Below are 18709 nucleotides of genomic sequence, written 5' to 3'. Positions count from 1 at the left end.
CTGAGGAAAGCTTATAATTGCTAGCTACCACTTGTACTCCATATGACAGGTCATCACCTCTTCAACCTAACTGTTCAGCCAATTTTACAGACACCTTATCTAATTTTCAATTCAGATCTCCAATCTTTGACAATAAGGAGATGAGACACCATCTCAAATACCTTGCTAAATTCAAGGTATATGCCTGCTCTCCCTTTATTCTTACAGTCATCTCTTACAGGTGCAGTGAGGTAGGTAAAGCAAGATTTTGCCATGGTAAATGTGTGCTAGTTATTTTCAGTCATCTTGCCTATTAGGTGACTGGACATTATTTCCAGGATGATTTGCTCTGTGACTTTGCTAGGGAAAGAAGGAAGGCCTTTATTGGATTTATGTAACTTTTTTGTTTGTTTGTTTTAATTTAAATAATATCAGAAGAGAGTGGACCAAATAAATTGGCCTAGGGATACTCACTTTCCAGAAAGGAAACCATATAAAAATTCAACTAGTAAAAAAATTTTCAACCCCTGAACACTAGAGCAAGCAGTAAAGAAACATTTGTTGGAGACTGTTAAGAAAGATACTGTAGCTGAAACCCACCTGAAATATCTGCTACAATTTTAAAAAGTTAAAATAAAATAGTTCCAAACTGTCCCCTGCCCCCAAAGAGTCTTAAGGAGCTCTCTCTAGAGACTACAGAAGTTTTTATGCCTCTTATATAGAAAAAGTCAGCATTTAAAACTTAAGCTTGCATTGCTGAGAAACAGGTAGGACCAGTAAACAGAGACAGGACAAATGCAGGTGGAAAGTTGAGAGACCTGAAAAGACTCTTGAAGAGTAGTTTTCAAAGCTTAAGCTATTACAGTAAAATTTTGCTTAAATGGAGTGAAAAAGATGACCATAAGTTCATAAGTTTGCTTAATAACAGTGTAAAATGACACACTGTGTTTACAAGGCCTAAAAGAACAGTCTTTCCTTGGTCAATATTTCATATTAGATGATCATTAAGATCTCTTTCAACCCAAACCATGCTGTGAGTGTATGTTTCCATGCTAGTGGAAGATGAACATACCAACAACTTGTGCATGCTTTGCAGCAGATAGATCAAAGGCATTAGACGTATTTGAAGTATCTGTACAGAAATTATGAGGTCAAGTGGAGTAGTTGCTTGTAAATATATTGAAGTTAATATTCTTCACTCATGGACATGTGAAGAAACTGAAGTATGAAATTACTCAACATAGCTGTTAACAGACGATAGATTGGCAGGTTGCCGCTGTAACTCCCATCTACTGAATGTGCTCCAGAGGAAGCTGCAGTAACGTGGCTGCTTCCATATTTTGAAGATGGCAGTCAGTCTTTAGGAAAAAGAGGGTGAAAGGGAGAAGGTAAAAAAAAAAAACAAAACAAAACAACCAAACAAGCAAAAAAAGCACCGTAGAGAGAAATATCACCAAGCACAGATCAACACAGTTTTATTGGGGAAGCATTAATGTGGCTCCTCTGAAGGGAAATCCTGCTTCATTAACCTGCTGGAATTGCAGAAGGGTGACGATAACTGTGTGGTAACAGTAATCTGATCTGTATTTTTTTCAATTGCCTTTAACAAAGCTCCACATGAAAGGTTATAAAGATTTTTTTTTTGGCTCTGGAATTGGAGGAAAGGTCATTTTAGCAAACTGGGAACCAGTTAAAGCAGAAGAAATAAAGAGTGGTGCTTGTGTGCCACTTCCAGGATGAAAAATTGGAATCACTCTGCACAAACTGTTAGGCTTCCAATCTTTCTTGAGTAGCATCTGCTTTTGCCTCTGTGGGAGGTATAGTACTGCTGATGGTTGGACTTGGCACTGGCTAACACATGTGGGCATTTATAACATTCACACAAGCCAGTCATTGACTTGGATGGGTTGAGTCTTGTATTGCAAATAGAAATTTTTGGTTTGGACCTGACTATAATTTTTCCATTTTAGATATAGCATAACTTCAGCTGGAGATTATTTCATAGATAAATGAATTTATTTGGAGGAACTTCAGTTATTCTGGCTATGAACTTCCCCTTAACTTATCTAATATAATTAGTTTACTTCTGTGCTTCTTTCATCAGCTGAAAGAAAAAAGATACCTGTAGAAGTTTACACTTTAAAATCTTGTACAATCACTATTGCATGCTTTTCAATTTATGCCTAGAGAGGCAGTATATATGTTCATAAACGTGTTCATTCAAATAATAATTTTAAAGTTGAAGAATAACTGGTTCAGAAGATAGAGGTTCAGGCAGGAACCATGTCATTTTGATTTTGGTCTTTAATTACATAAGAGATGTTTTTTCAAGGAAATATTTTGCCATTCAGTGCAAAAAGCTAACATGCTGTGAAGAGTTAAGACAGTGTGTAGACAAAAGCCACTGTACTCTGTGTAATAGAAACTGATGATGACTGAGTTTTGGAGGATGAACGAACAGCAAAGAAAATCAACCTGTGAAGGAAAATGAGTGATCCCAAAAATGGCTGGATTTCTTATGTGTCATGCAAAGCAAGTTACTTTAACTTTTTATGTTTATAATTTTCTCGGTAATTTATGTTTTACAGCTGAGTCAGATGTGCATTTGACTGACAATGTGCTTTAATGTACTGTGTATACCAAAAGACTTCTTTTTTTAAGTTCTTTCCTAAAGTTGGCAAATACTTTGGCTAGATTTTTTTGTGCCTTATTTCAGAGGGCAAAGTAGGGAAAAGCATAAATTTTCTGTGAAGCAGGTGCTGCTGTTTGGACTACAGCTGAAATAAGTGAGAACCCTAGCAGTCAAACTTTCAGAACAGAGCTAGAATAATGTGTATTTGTGCATTAAATGCATTTATATTTTAAGCAGAATCTGCCTATTAAATGACTGTGCTCTGTTCTATGTGTTGTATGATCTTTGGCTGAAACAGGTGGAGGTTTTATTGCTGAAATAGCGTACAACTATATAGATAGAGAACATGTCAGAAAACACAAGTATAAATAAACAATTTAAATAATGTATTTCTAGCATGTCCCAGTTTGACTTTGAAACTTTAGTATTGGTATCCTGGCAATTTTATTTGTATATAATTTTATTAAATTGAAAAAAGAGTAATTAAATTTATTGTGCAGACCTCAGCTGGTTGATATTACATAATAAACTATGGTAGTAATATGGTAGTCCATCAGGGCTGGAAAATGGGAGGAACGATTTTGTTAATAAGTTTCTTGAATCATAAGACATATCTTCACAAGTTTGGCTGTCAGTTTCCCCTGAGAGAGAGTATTTATCTACCTCTTAAAAGGATTCTACATCCTACTGGTTTTCTTTTAATGTCAAATATTTTTTGTTGTCTAAAAAGATGGACTGAAACTTCTTAGTGTATATTACAATCAGACTGTGTCTGAATTTTGGAAATTCAGATGATTTTCACATTTTAAAAAGCTGTTGTACAAAGGGCTCCTTGTGTTTGAAGTAATGCTAGATGTTGTCAAATTAGAACTAATTTCTGGGTGTTGACAACTTTATTCCAAGTAATACATTGATATGGCTTTGGATTAATTTTTGAAATTATTTTAGTGGCATCAGTGTGATTGTGCCTATTTTTTAATTTCCTCTGTTGTAGACAGAATCTTGAGGAAGAATTGCATCCGATGAAAATACACCAATCTATGAGTAAGTTCACAATAGAGGAACTAGGCTTACAGCAAAAAAGGAACGGTGTAGTATTTTATGTCTGTGTATGAAGTTTGAATGGGTTGAGCCTGGCTTGATGCCAGGCAGATACCAAAGCTTCTCTGTCACTTTCCTCCACAGCTGGACAGGGGAGAGAAAATACAATGAAGGGTTCATGGGCTGAGATAAGGACGTAGAGAGATCACACACCAAGCACTGTCATGGGAAAAACAGACTCAGCTTTAGCATATTAATTGAATTTATTACTAAAAAGATCCGAGGAGAAGTAAAAACTAATAGTAAAAACACCTTATTCCCACCCCTTCCTCCTTCCCATCTCTACCTCCTTTCCCCCAGTAGTGCATAGAGACAGGGAAGGGGGGTTATGGTCAGTTCATCACATGCTGTTTCTCCCACTGCTCAGGAAGGAGACTCCTTCCCCTGCTCCAGTGTGGGGTCCCTCCCACAGGAGACAGATCTCCATTAACTTCCCCAGTGTGGGTCCATCCCATGGGTAAGTCCTCCACAAATTGCTGCTGGAAGAGTGGGTCACTCTTCCATGGGGTGCACTCCTTCAAGGACAGGCTGCTCCAGCCTGGGTCCCCCATGGGATCGATCACAAGTCCTCCCAGGAAATCTGATCTGGTGTGGGCTCCTCTCTCCCCAGGTCTGCAGGTCCCTGCCAGGAGCCTGCTCCAGCACAGGCCTCCCACGGGGTCCCAGCCTCCTCTCAGGCGTCCCCTTGCTCCAGTGTGGGTCTCCTCCACAGGCTTTAGGTGGATCTCTGCATCCCTGTGATCCTCCATGGGCTGCAGCTGCTTCACCATGGTCTGCACCACGGGCTTCAGGGGAATCTCAGTGTGAATCTTAGTTCCAGCACTGCTGGAGCACCTCCTGTCCCTCCTTCTGCACTGACCTTGGTTTCTGCAGAGTTGTTCCTCTCACATATTCTCTCTGCTCTTCTCTGGCCACAATTACATCTGCAATCACTTTTTTCCTTCTTAAATATTTTACCATGTTACTGTTAACTCTGATTAGCCCAGCCTTGGTCAGCAGTGGCTCCATCTTGTAGCTGGCTGGCATTGGCTCTGCTGGACATGGAAGAAGCTACTGGCAGCTTCTCACTGAAGCCACTCCTGTAGGCCCTCCTACTACCAAAACCTGGCCACTCAAACCCAGTTCAGTAGTCTGTCAGAATACTAATTATTTATATAAGGTTATTTTCTCTCCAAAGATTGATTCTTTTTTCATGAATGTGTATTTTGTAATCATATGGCCATACATGTAATTTGAAAGTATCTTTGATCATTAGTTGTCTACACATCTATTGAGTCAATGACAATTTATATGAATAAATGCACACTAATACATTTGCAATATGTATATTCTACCTATTTATGAAATATAATGATATAGAAATTTCATGCTTATTCTGACATCTCTTTTAATTCTAGTCTCACAAAGTATATGAATTTGAAAGTAAATCAAAATGTTGAAATTGTAAGAATTGATCATGGGTATCTTCTTTTCTATCCTTATAATCTTTACAGTAATTGATAGTTCTGTGAAGATGAGTCTTTGTCAGTCAGATAGGTAATATATTGCCACTGCCTCTCCCATCACTCCTCTGATTCTGTGTATTATGAGCTGTTCCTGAATTGTCTGGGAGAAATATTCAAGAAGGCATAATTACAGTCCATCTGGATATTGCATCTGTGGTGAATTCTTCATGCACAGTATTGTGCAAAGGAAATACGTAGGAGATTTGGAAAAGTACTCTACACATTCTTAGCAATAAAGCCTTACCATTATTTATTGCCGTTTTCTCCTGCTGGCTGTTTTCTATTTTTTGTGATAATGTTGACCACTTGAATGAAAAAATAGAGATTTTTTCCTTCACTTTATAATTCTGTCTTTAAAATTAGGTGGGAATATCAAGCTGCTGAAAACTGAAAGTTACCTTTTTCTTTTGTACTACTTCTTATGTGTTATGTTCATAGCCACAGAACTGAAGGTTCAAATACTGACTTTAAGAAGCACTTCTTTGTATTTTTCCAATTCAGTTAATCTTTGCAGAAAGAGAAGGGAAAAAACAACCATTGGTGAGAAGGAGTTAAGGGTCTGCTGAGCAATATCTGGGCTTTTCCAAAAGACAGTCAGATCTCCAGAACTGCCAGTTCTTGACATGTTTAATGTTTTAACAATTAGTATTTTCTTCCTTTTTTTTTGTTTTCTTTTCAGGTAAATATATGCTCTTTTAAAAATTTGTGGGTGGATGTGCACTTCTGGTTTGGTAATTAGTATAATGATTAGATATTTTCCTGTGGGGACTGAGAAAAATGTTTAAACTACTAGTGAAGTGTTCCAGGCAAATTTTTGTTTACCTTTTCTAGTCTGTGTTGTTACGGGTATCATTTAAATGAAAAGGAAATGTCTAATAAGATTAAAGTCCAAAGATACATATTAACAAAACTTGCCTGTTAGCACAGAAGACTGAGATGATTCTAGCTGTTTTCAAATTTTCACCAATTGAAGTGTAAGTAAATAGTTTCTCACAAGGTCTCTAAAAAGCAATTTTCTTATTGTTCCCCTTGAAAATCAAAGGGAGTTGCAGTCATGACACATATATTGTTTGGGATTTTCTAGACATTCGCACCATAATGATTGAAGCTGGATGTCCATCTTTGAGCATAAATGCTCATTACCACAATGTTAAAAGTCTTTGTTCATGTTCTCAGAAAGTGCATACACCCTCTGCTTTAAAAAGGGGGTTAAATGTCTTCTTCCTAAATAAAAATGCAACCTCATGTCTGTTATCAGTAATTTGCTGTGAGTCCAAACTTGATATGGTCTAAATACAGTTTAGGCATAATTTCAGTATGTTTTATTTTATAAAAGGAAACCTGGTATCAATTTCCTCAGTTTATCAATGATGCTGGAATTCACTTTCATTTTAGCAGATAGGTACCTGTCTCATCAGGCATTCTAAAAACAAGGGATAAAATCTGTAAAAAAAGACTGAGCTTTCCTGTATTAAAATTGTCTGTCTTTATTGAATATCACTTGTGTTTGTCAGAAGAAGTAATGGATAGTTTTGTTGTTCCTCCATACAACTTTTCAAATCCTGTTGGTCAAAGATGAAGTGGGTCAAGAGAAAAGGAAACTGTTCATGCTATTCCCAATTTCTTTGCATTCTTATTCTGTTGCACAGTTATTTACTGGTAGTCATCAAATCCAAATTGACTGTTCATCCCATTAATGTCCTTATTTATTTATGAAGGTAAAGGACGTGTTAGCAGGTAGTCCTGCCATTTCCTCCAAAAGCAGGAGAGTGGATCCATCAAATCCTATTCAGAAAAACAGCAAATGCCTTCTTAAAAAGTGGTAAACTGTTGGCCTGCTATTTCTCCAAGGTGGCAGTTTGAAGGCTTCTTTCATTATGAGACTCCTGAATATACTCTGTCCTCAGTGTATATACATGGGAGTGGCATTCCCTTCTGTTCTTCACCCTGGTGTTTCCCACCACAAATTTCTTTCTACCCGGGAGTGCCTACCATAGGAGTCAGTAACTCAGTGGCTTTGTGCACCATGGTGCCTTTTTTTATTAGGGAAATCCTTCACCTGGTGTGTACTGCAGGCAAAAATGTCCTTCCTTTGATGGTTTGTATAGTTCCTTTGTAAGTGACTATTACAGTGCTCTATTGTATTTTTTTTTAAGGGGTGTTTTTTTTCTTTGTGTAAGCAGGCTTTTTGCAAATACTAATAGTGTACTATAGTTGCATAGTTCAAGTACCATTTTGGCAGCAGTATTGAACTAACTCATCATCAGATTTGGTGACTGTTAATTAGGATTTAAGTTTTACATTCTAAAGCTGACAGTTAACTATGTTTTCTCAGTGGGATGTAACTGTGCTTATGTAAGACCGAGGTAATTTGATGACTGAAGATAGTTGGCTTTATGACTTGTGAGTCTGTTCCTTGAGAGAGAAGATGTTACTTTTTTATGTAGAAGTAAGACGGGTAGAGCATGTCTTGCTGAGTAGAATGATATGATGTATCTTTCTGCTCTCCTAGACAGACAGTTACAGGTGATGCTGTTTCACTCCCTAACCAATTCCTCTGAACAATTACATAACAATTAGAAGGGAGGAGAGGAAAAGGGGCTTGAATGGGCCATATATTTTCTGCTCAATAGAAAGGGTTAAGTTTCAGTGACCTTTGGCTACATTTCAATTTATGTTGCTTGTGTCTTCTTTGCTAATACTGAACATGTATAGTCTTTTCTATCCTTTTTGTAGTGCTATTCTTTATTATCTGCATATAATATGTCTATTTATAGAGTTTTAAATTGCATTTTAATACATCCAGATAATAAACATAACATCTTGTGTGCTTTGATCAGTTTCTTTGACTATGAGAAATAATTTTTCTTTTCAGTGGAGTACAGTAAATGCTGATATAAAAGCCAGAACAGGCATTCAAATGAGTGAATATTTAGAAAAAGATGAAAAGCATGTTCGTATTATCTTTGTGTGTTACTTAAAGAATGTTCTAAATGTATGCAGTACCACTGTGCTGGGGGACTGTAGTCTGAAGTAACATGGGAACTAACATATTAATATCAAGGTAAAGGTACATATTCCCCAGATGCAGAGTTTTACCTTTTTCAGCTTTTATTATCTTTAGAATAGTGTTCCATTTATTTCATGAATACAGAAGTATTAATTGGCTATGACATGTTCCAAAGACAAAAGAAAGGTCTAATTCACCCTAACAAACTTGTTAGTCACTGTTTATATCAAGAGGATTGTGAATCTACAGAGAGTAACACTGTTTTCTTCTACACTTGCTTTGTTTATAAATCAAAAGTTTTTAAGTGACCTGCAGTGTCTGCTTGTAGTTTAAACTGTTACTTCTAAAGCAAACCTCCACAGTGTAGCACAGATATGTATCCCTTAAGATTAATTCTTAAAGTTCATTTGGGGGAAGGAAGGACTGAAACAGAAATACTAACATTGTGGTGCTTTTAGAGTATTGTGATTTTTTTGTTCTGTAATGCAATATTTCATATTCTAAGATGAAATCCTTCTGATGTGTGTAATTGCTCATTTCTGTGAGCAGTGGGCAATTTGTGAATGCTAAGCTCTTGACTTCTGATTGACCATATGTATTGTTACTTCTAAACATTTTTTGAATGAATAAGTCTAATTTTTAACTTAGGATTTTTAGTATCTCAAGTGTATAGCTGTCTCTGACAGTGATGCTTAGATTCGTTTTGGCTGTCATTAGTTGTATCAATTTCTAATTGTTATGATTTCACAGTATTTCACTTGAATGATTTGTGTAATTTATCTAGTGGAGAACATGATCTTTAACTTAACAAAAACCAGGGTTTAAAGTTTTCATCCATCCTAATTCAGTTTCTGTTTGCTTTGTTCACCAATCACTCTGATCCTCCTAGCAGGGGACAAGACCTAGAGAACAAAACTGGTAGTGACTGTGTAGATAAAACGGCAATGAATTCTGCTTTTAAGGCATAGAGGGAATAGTCTGTAAAAGAATAAAAATTGGAATGAAAGTACAGTGTCTTTAACCTGCAGATCTATTGTAACTTTGAAAAGCTTGTACTCTGAAAAAAACATACTGTGATGCTACAGAGATTCATAATTATGTGATAGAACTCTTTGAAGAGAGGTCACTTTAGAAACTGACCAAAAGGCTTGTCAAGAAAATAGACCACATTATAAATAATTACAGAAGTAAGGAATGCATTTCCTTAAAATGTCTACGAATTGTTTTAGTGAAATACTAGATGTCATATTGTATTTTATTTATTGTATGATAGAGATATGTTATTTATTTTATGATAGAGCCACTTTTTAAACTTAGTGAAGATGATGGGATCAAGGGTAATACTCCAAAGAGGCATATGAGAGAAGTTTCACATGAGATGTTACAGAAGGTAAGATACCAACCCTAACAAAAAGATCTAAATTTTAATATAACAATCACATATATATATGTATGTATGTATGTATGTCAATATTTACGAATTTAAGTCATCATTTTCCTTCAAAATTTAAAAATGTGGCTTTCCTGAATTTTGCTCAGAAATTAATTCTAGGGAAATAGCTGTGAATGTGTCATGTAAGATAAACATGGGTAATGTCAGAAAATATGAAAATAGTGTTTAGTGCTGTAATGTTAAAAGCCAACAGATTACATAAATTGTAAGTAGCAGATGATATAAATTGTAAGTAGCATTTTGCCCCTTAACTTCACATTTTGCCCCTTAACTTCGGGAACCTTAATTTTTTTCCTGGGTATTTAACTTTAGATGATATCAGGTGTTAATCTCCATAGAGCTCCTCTACAGAATAGAATTGATGCATAATAATGATAAATACACTATTTGTTGTATTTAAATTTTAGCACAATGTTTCATGTGCAAATATTTTCTACATGTGTGGGTCTATCTTTTTACAGTGCTGTGTGCATGTAGTGCTCTCTAGCTTAACAAATAATGATAAGTATTTATAAGAATAAGCTTAATATTCTCCAGGTTTTTCCTCATACGGTGGTGGAATGTTCTTAACTAGTTGGTATTTGTATTGATATTTGTAATATACACAAGTAGTTTAGTATGTTAACAGGTGTTCACTTAAGAGGGCTCACTTGTATTTTACCATATGTTTTGTTTGATTGCAAAGAAAAAGCATCCTTCAAATAGTATCATGCCTTTTGTTTGTCATTTTGCAAAACTATTTGTTTAATTATTTATAAATCTTTAAAAGCATGCTTAAATTGAATAAACACAAGTCTATAACTTTGAATGTCAGTTCAGGTATGTCTATTTTTTATCTGTGAATTAACTTGTAGGAAGTATGGTAATTTACAGCAGATGATGTGATTGCATATACTTGTAACACTTGCCATATGGTCAGGCAATGAAGGCTGTCATCTCGTTATTACTCAATGACAAACATCATGTTAAAATAATAACACACAGAATAGGAAGTGCTCACATTCGTTTATCTTAAGGTAGAGTGAGTAATTGAAATAATATGAATGCTACCATCTGAAATGTCACAGTTTATGCTTGCTTATCATCTATATTTCAGAACTATAATTTTGTTTGCCAGGTACTACATAATTTTTATCTCTATGGATATACAGAGTTATGATGGTACCTCAGGGATAGGTGTAGAAGCTATTTATTGTTTATTTCCTTCCAGCTGTCATACATGACTTTAAGTGCTACTGAGTGCAAAAGGTTCCTTTAAAGAACTGAGAAAACAGTAGCAGAATCTCAGTTTGGGAAGGTGATTGAAGAAAGATGTTGGTCTAACGCATTGTCATTGGGGTGGAAAGTGCAAATTATGATTTTAATTATGTTTCACTAAAGCATTTGGAAAAAAAATCCCTTTCATTTCTAAGTTCACCCATTAACTTTATGTAGCCATAATGTGTTGTCTCTTCATATTAAAGATTCCCTATCAAACTCATGAATTCAGTATCCGGTTCACAAATACGTATGAAGTTTGAGCAGCTCTTGTCCTAATTTGCCCTGTACATCAAGAGCTCTCATTTATCTGAATCTTATCTGTAGTACCCACTTTGTAAACATTTCATAAATTTTAAAATAATATGAAAGTGTTGGCAAAATGTTGTTGTAAAAACTGAAAAGTAAAAACTTACAGAAATAACATGGTTTCATTATTTTCAGTATCAAGGATAGTTTTGACATTTTGTATTGCTGCAAAGTGTGGGAACTGGCCAGTATTATGAACACGCTAGTATAGCTCCTGGAAAAACAGTCTTTCCTAACAATGTACAGAGAAACCTAGAACCCCTGACATATTCCTTAGTGAAAAAGTGGTGATTGACCTTGTACAAAACCATCCAAAAATATTTCTTCAGGTATTGAAGTAAGTGGTTACTGAGCACAAAACTTGCTCTGATGCCCTTTTCAGGCTTCTGAGGATGTGTCATAGACTAAATAATCACTTTAGTATCTGCTAAAATTAAAATTGCCCCTTATTTCTGGAAATTGTCCTTTATGTGGTTATTCCGGAACATCACAGACAGACAGTTTATTTATTAGTCAGACTTCAATATCCATAAACCTCAAAGGACCTTAGAAGCAAAACTTAGGTAGAATGGTGTGTTCTTCAAAATTTATATGAGAAACTTGGAAAATTAGTCTCTTAATTGAAACACGATAGATTTTTCCTCTCTGTGAATAGAAAACACATACTAGCTTCCATAGTTTTAGGTCCTGAGTTTCTGTTATCTCTTGCTAGGATTTGTTTGGGGTTTTTTGAAAGAACAAATTAATATTTTATTTCTATATTTGCGACACTTGAAAGAACTTGTTGCTTCAAACAGCTAATGCAGAATTGTCTATATTTCAAAGTAGCAATCCTTCTGAAAATGTTTTTTAAAATACAATTAGTATGTATAACAAAATCAGTAATGAGCTCAAGATGCATCAGGAAGATTCATTAGCATGGCATACTTAAACTTCTGTGTCATTTTGCTTGTAATTTTAAGTTCTTTTACCATCTGCCCTTTGTTCAACAGCTGTATTATTGCAGCTAAAATGTTTTCATCTGCACTACATTAAAGTTATTTTAAAATTAAGGACTACAGATAGCTTTTGTCCTTGCTCTTCATGTGATATTATTGTCATATAACAAATATATCTGAAAACATAGTTTGGAGTTTTTCCAGACAGGCTGAAATATTGTAAATGCTAAAATTGCTTTTATAGGTACAACTACTAGAAAGAAGATTCAAAGCTATTGAAGGGGAATTAAAGAAACTGAAAGAAGTAAATAAAAACTTAATGAATGAGAAAATATATTTGAACGAATCTTTAAAAGTGCAAGAGGAAAATGCAGACACAAGAAAAAGAGAGCTGGAAACACTACTTAAGAGGATTTGTGAGGTAAAAAAAGAAAAAGCAGAACTTCAGTTCATGATTGATGAGAAGGAAAAAGAAGCTGCCTCTTTGAAGAGGCAAGTGACAGAAGCTAACAGGTTGAGAAATTAAAGTGACGATTTGCTGAGTCAAGTGCAGGAGCAGAAGTATTTGCTGGATAAAGCCAAAGCAGTGGCAATTTCTGGGCAATGTAACTGCAAGATAACAGGCATCAAGGTAAAAATTAAAAACAGCCAAGAAAAAGAGCTCTTTGGGACATCATGGAGCTTTTCTCAAACAGTCCATCAAGGTTATGAGTAATGTGTTTGAGAACTTCAGTAAGGACGGCTGGGAGGATGTTAGTGAAAGCAGGTACGGCTCTCATTAACTTAGCCCTGTAGAGGGGACACTGTGCATATGTAAAGCACTAGCAAATGGAGATTGAATTTCAACTACTGTTGATTTGGTATTCAAAAAAAATACTGTCAGATCCTTTGAAATATCTTGGGAGGTCTTGTTCAGAGCTTATTGACTGAAATTTGCATGCGAAATTAGCCACAACTGCATGAGTATTTGAATAGGTGCCAGGAAACCCAAAAGAAGGCAATGCTTGATTTCTTCCAGTGATGCTATTTTCATGCAGTCATGAGGCTTGAAATTGACAGTTTGGCAGGTTGATTTAATTTGCTGGCCTTTTGCATATTCACCACTGACAGCTAAGGATTCCCAGGCAAGCCTAGTAAGTCGGTTTAGTTATCTTGTGACATGCCGACCCGGGAGGAGAAACATTTTTTCCCCTTAATTTAGTTAGATAAATTTTGAATGACCCATTTCAGCTTGCTAGCAGATGTCTACAAGCTGTTTAACATCTTTTAAATTAAGAACCATCCACACTAATTATTTTCTGTATGTTTTATGCAGTCATTGTACTAACTTTAATTGAATGATGGTTAAAAATCTTTAAAGGTGATGGTTACCACATACAATCCCAGTCATGAATCAAAAGGCTCTCAGAAAATTCCACTGGCAAGTATCATATAAACAATGAAAATTTTTGCATCTCCTTATTATGTCCCCATATACTTGAGGGGGCAGCAGTTAGCCACTAGGTAAATAAATGGTTATCACACCTTGTCTTTTAGGACATTGATCTAAGAGACAAGCAAAGTAATTTCTCAAGTCTATATATATCCACAATACAGGAAACATGGGAAAAGAGTAAAGAAAATAGAATTGTCTTCATAGGCTTTATACTGGCTCTATGTGTCATATGGAGCAAATCAACAGTGGCAAATGAAGCCTTTCTACTACTTTTCCCCATGCAAAATAGAGGGTTCCTGAACACAGTATCTCGAGGGAGAAAACAAAAACCATGTAATTAGTCAGTTGTTATCATTAATGTAAAGCTTGGGGGTTTTTATGTATAATTAAATACTGCAGATCTGATTTTAATAAAAAACATACATGTTTGCACATATGGAAACTTGTATGCATGTTGTAATTAGTAAGTATTTAATTTGCTATGTTGTTCTCTTTAAGAAAAAAATGAGCAAGCACATTGTCATTCCACTTTTAGTTTGAAATGAAAAGTATTTGCATAGCTTCACCTGAGACTAGCCATAAATACTGCTTTTAATAATTGTACAAATGTTGGGTTAGGGAATTCTTGTCATAGAACAGTGGACATTGTTGAAAGTGAAGTTTCAAGTTGTCATTCTCAACAAGTTAGGGAAGTATCTTCATTTAGTTTCTCTTCTGCTTATTAATGAATACCATTCTTTATTACTAGAAGCTGTCTCTGTGTTTTTAAATACAAGCCTTCCATTTTCTAAATAGAACATTCCTTAAAGCAGGTGAGGGAAATGTGTATGTAGTTAGAAATATTTCTGTGGCTATACAACAGCCCCTTTAAACCATTGCATTGATTTCTGTTCTTATCAATCAGTGAGACATACCAATGTGTCAGGACAGGTTTTAAAAAGTATAAACATGTTTATGTGTGAACTCTTCTCATCAGTTTGAGGCCTTTTCTCTAGTTAATTAAACTGCATCTCTAAACCATGGATTTTTATGATGGTGAAACTTAATTTGAACTCAGTTATGCTGTTTTAAATACCTTGGTTTAAAAAGTAACAAATCAAACTAGCCTTCTGTTTAGGGATTCCTTCACAAATCTGCTCACAAAAATGATGATATATAGTCCCCAATATTATATCCAAGACTTCATGTTTTAATGTAGACTTCCCTGCATATAAGAAAGCAAATGATAATGGGGGTAAGGCAGTGAAAAAACTGGAAATCAGGAGCACATTGAGTGCGAGTCTAAGGAAAAATTGAAGAAGATTTAAAGTTTCAGGTCCAGTATGCATGGCAGGAATCTCAGTGAAAAGATTAACGGGTTTATAGAATTTAAGAGCATTCCAAAGGGGTGCTAAATAGAGCTTTTACTGAAGTGTGAATTCTGAGTTTGTCTCAAGTAAATAATATAAATAAACACTATAAATAAAATAATGTTATTAAGGATTGTGCATTTACTTGTTATATTATAAATTGTGAAAATGAAGGAAAGTAGAAATTTAATAGTTTATGAGCCATTCACAAAGTAGAAGTACAATCAAGTATTTTTTCATTCATTTCAGTTTTGTGGATTGTCACAAGAGTTGCCATTAAAGAAGCAGCTGAAGTCTCAGTCCTCTGCATTGTAGAGTGAGATTGCATTTGACAGAATAGAACTTGATAAAATAATTTCAGAGAGAGATGTTTGCTTTATTGTACTTGTAAAGTTTATTTCTATGTGTTATGCATTAACTCCGGAGCATTTAATATTTAGCTTGATTTTGGTTTTGGCTTTTTGGGGGTTTTTTTGGCTTTTTTTGTTTGGTTTTGTTCTTTGTTTTTTATATTTCTTTTGGTTTTTTTGTTTGTTTTTTGTTTTCCTGCATGTGCTGCTTTAGTGACTCTGAAATATCAGCTTCTGAAATTTTAGAAAGAGTGATTATGAAGACAGTGCAAAACATTGATCCAATGCCAGACAGAAGTAAACAAGAAGAAAAAAAGCCCTGCAATTTGCTTAATTTAGAAGTCCAAAATGAGTGATATAATAAAAAGGTATATATTGTTTTGTTCTCCTCGGTGGAGTTTTGGAGTTTAATATTAGCACCGCTGTCCCCTCTTAATTAATTTGACTCTCAATATATAAGTGAAAACCTGCTTCCCAATATTCAGTGGATGGATTCATTATATTTTAGAATATTTTCTAAACTGTACGTCTGCTGTCATGGATTCACCCTGGCTAAATGCCAGGCATCCACCAAAGTGTATTGTTCACCCTGCTCCTCAGCTGGACCAGGGAGAGAAAGTAGAACAAAGAGTTTGTGGGCTGAGATAGGAATAGAGAGAGATCAGTCATCAAATACTGCCATGGTCAAAACAAACTTGAATTAGACCTATAAATTTTATTTTTTACAAACAAAATCAGAGGAGGATAATGAGAAATAAAAGAAGACCTTAAAAACACCTTATTCCCACCCCTTCCTCCTTCCCATCTCTACCTCCTTTCCCCCAGTAGTGCATAGAGACAGGGAATGGGGGTTATGGTCAGTTCATCACATGCTGTTTCTCCCACTGCTCAGGAAGGAGACTCCTTCCCCTGATCCAGTGTGGGGTCCCTCCCACAGGAGACAGTTCTCCATTAACTTCCCCAGTGTGGGTCCATCCCATGGGTAAGTCCTCCACAAATTGCTGCTGGAAGAGTGGGTCACTCTTCCATGGGGTGCACTCCTTCAAGGACAGGCTGCTCCAGCCTGGGTCCCCCATGGGATCGATCACAAGTCCTCCCAGGAAATCTGATCTGGTGTGGGCTCCTCTCTCCCCAGGTCTGCAGGTCCCTGCCAGGAGCCTGCTCCAGCACAGGCCTCCCACGGGGTCCCAGCCTCCTCTCAGGCGTCCCCTTGCTCCAGTGTGGGTCTCCTCCACAGGCTTTAGGTGGATCTCTGCATCCCTGTGATCCTCCATGGGCTGTAGCTGCTTCACCATGGTCTGCACCACGGGCTTCAGGGGAATCTCAGTGTGAATCTCAGTTCCAGCACTGCTGGAGCACCTCCTGTCCCTCCTTCTGCACTGACCTTGGTTTCTGCAGAGTTGTTCCTCTCACATATTCTCTCTGCTCTTCTCTGGCCACAATTACATCTGCAATCATTTTTTTCTTTCTTAATTACATTATCATAGAGATACTATCATTTCTAATTGGCCCATGGTGGGTCTATCTTTGAACTGGCTGGCATTGGCTCTGCTGGACATGGAAGAAGCTACTGGCAGCTTCTCACTGAAGCCACTCCTGTAGCTCCCCCACTACCAAAACCTGGCCATTCAAACCAAACGTATCTATAAAACTATTTGGACAGGAATGTAAAAGATGGTTTAAAAATGTAAAGCTGCTGTACAAGTTAGTGGTGCTGTCTCACAGCCCAGACAAAGAATGCCACAGACATCCCATTAAACTTTCTCTCTGTCAAAAGCACCATACAGAACAGGCTGACCAAACCCTAACAGGTAGAGAGCAACACCCCTCTCTCCCTCCCTTCTAGCCAATGGTATGTTGACTAATCAAGCATAAATGTCTCCCAGCTCATTTGTTGTGCCCTGGACGAGTTTCTCCATCTTAGAAAGATACATTTGACTCTCTCTGTGTCCAGAAGATTCTGTCTTGAGAAAAGTATGCTTTTAGCCTCTTTTTAGCCTATTTACATGGATTGTCTGCGATTTGAGCTGCTTGTCTCATTGCTAACATCTATATGCTGTTTTCTCACAGAAGAGGGCCAGCTGGTTGTGTCCCAGGTCTTTCGAGGCTCCATACAATCTGTAACAGATGACTCATTCTTGGACTTTTTAACAACGCCTAATAGATTTTCCCTCCTATGTTTGTCCAAATAAATCACTTCATGGAATTTAAAAAATAAGCATATATTATTATTTCTTATTTTAAGAAACAGAATATTGAAACACTGAACAACTTGCTGCTTTTAGATAACTAGTTTGAAATTCAGTATTTTGAATGGTGATATAATAGAGCTTAAAAAAAGATTAAGTTTCCTTAGTTTCCAAAATTTTAGTGCAAATGCAGACTCTCTGGTCTTGTTACATATTCTTGATGTATTTCATCAATACTTGATTGTGTTATTTCATCAGTACTTTTTGATCAAATAAACTGAAAAATAGGAAAATTCTTACCCATTAATCTGTTGGTAACAATACATAGTATGAGTAGGTGCACATGCTATATATGAAGATCTAACAAAAGTGTGGTACACCTGTTAATCTCCTTCTACTCCTGAGTGAGGAAGTACAAGGCAGGGAACCCAGGACACTCTGTCCTCTCTTGATTGGTAGTGTAGCACAGCCACTACAATTTCTGTAGGGCCTGTATTGCATTTACTCTCTGTTCCTAGTGGAGAAGATAGATGCAATCTGATAAACATTTTTAACAGACTGGTGGAACTGAAGCAGACTCAGGAAGTGTTCGGAGAGCCCTAAGCAGTTAAATATGTTTCAATAGAACTCCCCTGTTACAGGAAAAGGATTTGAATACATGGTTTATGAGTGTGAAAGAAAGTATTGCACAAACGTTTAGCATTAGCAGTTGGGAACATTAGTTTTAACAGAATTCTTTAATCCATCCAGAGGATTTAAGGATCCTACTGGTGGGTCATGGTATTCTCATACAAAGAGAGGCTAAAGATATCTCCCAAGTCTTGAGCTATGCAAGGAGTTGGAGATGAGACCATTTATGATATAAGGACTTGGTCATTTTTTCTCCACATGGTAGGAATATAACACCCTGTGCAGTATCAGCAGAGTTACTGTTGCTCTCTTACAACTCATAAATTTATTAGAGCTGTGGCTTAGAGTGGAGATGTCAGTCTTTTTTTCTGCAGTGTGGATTGTTTGCTTGTCATCTGCTGAGAGCTAGTTCCTGGTCTTTCAAATTGTGTGGTGATTGTACGCATCTAGAATTCATGGCTGAGTTGTCCTGCAGTGTCAGTAGCTTGTTCAGTGCAGTTAGTAGAGAATGTGTTGCTCTTCACTCTTTTATATTTGCTTAACAGCTATTTTAGATATGAATATTCCCAGAA

General features: G+C 36.3%; 1 protein-coding gene across 1 annotated transcript in view; it reads left to right on the top strand.

The window, feature by feature from the left end:
- The window catches only part of CNTLN (centlein), a 188047-nt gene that overhangs the window by 109072 nt on the left and 60266 nt on the right, over positions 1-18709 (top strand). Inside the window, 5 exon segments of the mRNA XM_068177356.1 lie at positions 3610-3655; positions 9526-9617; positions 12429-12818; positions 12820-12950; positions 17389-17438. Of these exon segments, the coding sequence (XP_068033457.1) occupies positions 3610-3655; positions 9526-9617; positions 12429-12818; positions 12820-12950; positions 17389-17438 (709 nt within the window).

The sequence above is a fragment of the Anomalospiza imberbis genome, chromosome Z, assembly GCF_031753505.1.
Source record: "Anomalospiza imberbis isolate Cuckoo-Finch-1a 21T00152 chromosome Z, ASM3175350v1, whole genome shotgun sequence".
NCBI classification, from domain to species: domain Eukaryota; kingdom Metazoa; phylum Chordata; class Aves; order Passeriformes; family Viduidae; genus Anomalospiza; species Anomalospiza imberbis.
This window is presented reverse-complemented; position numbering and strand designations above follow the sequence as displayed.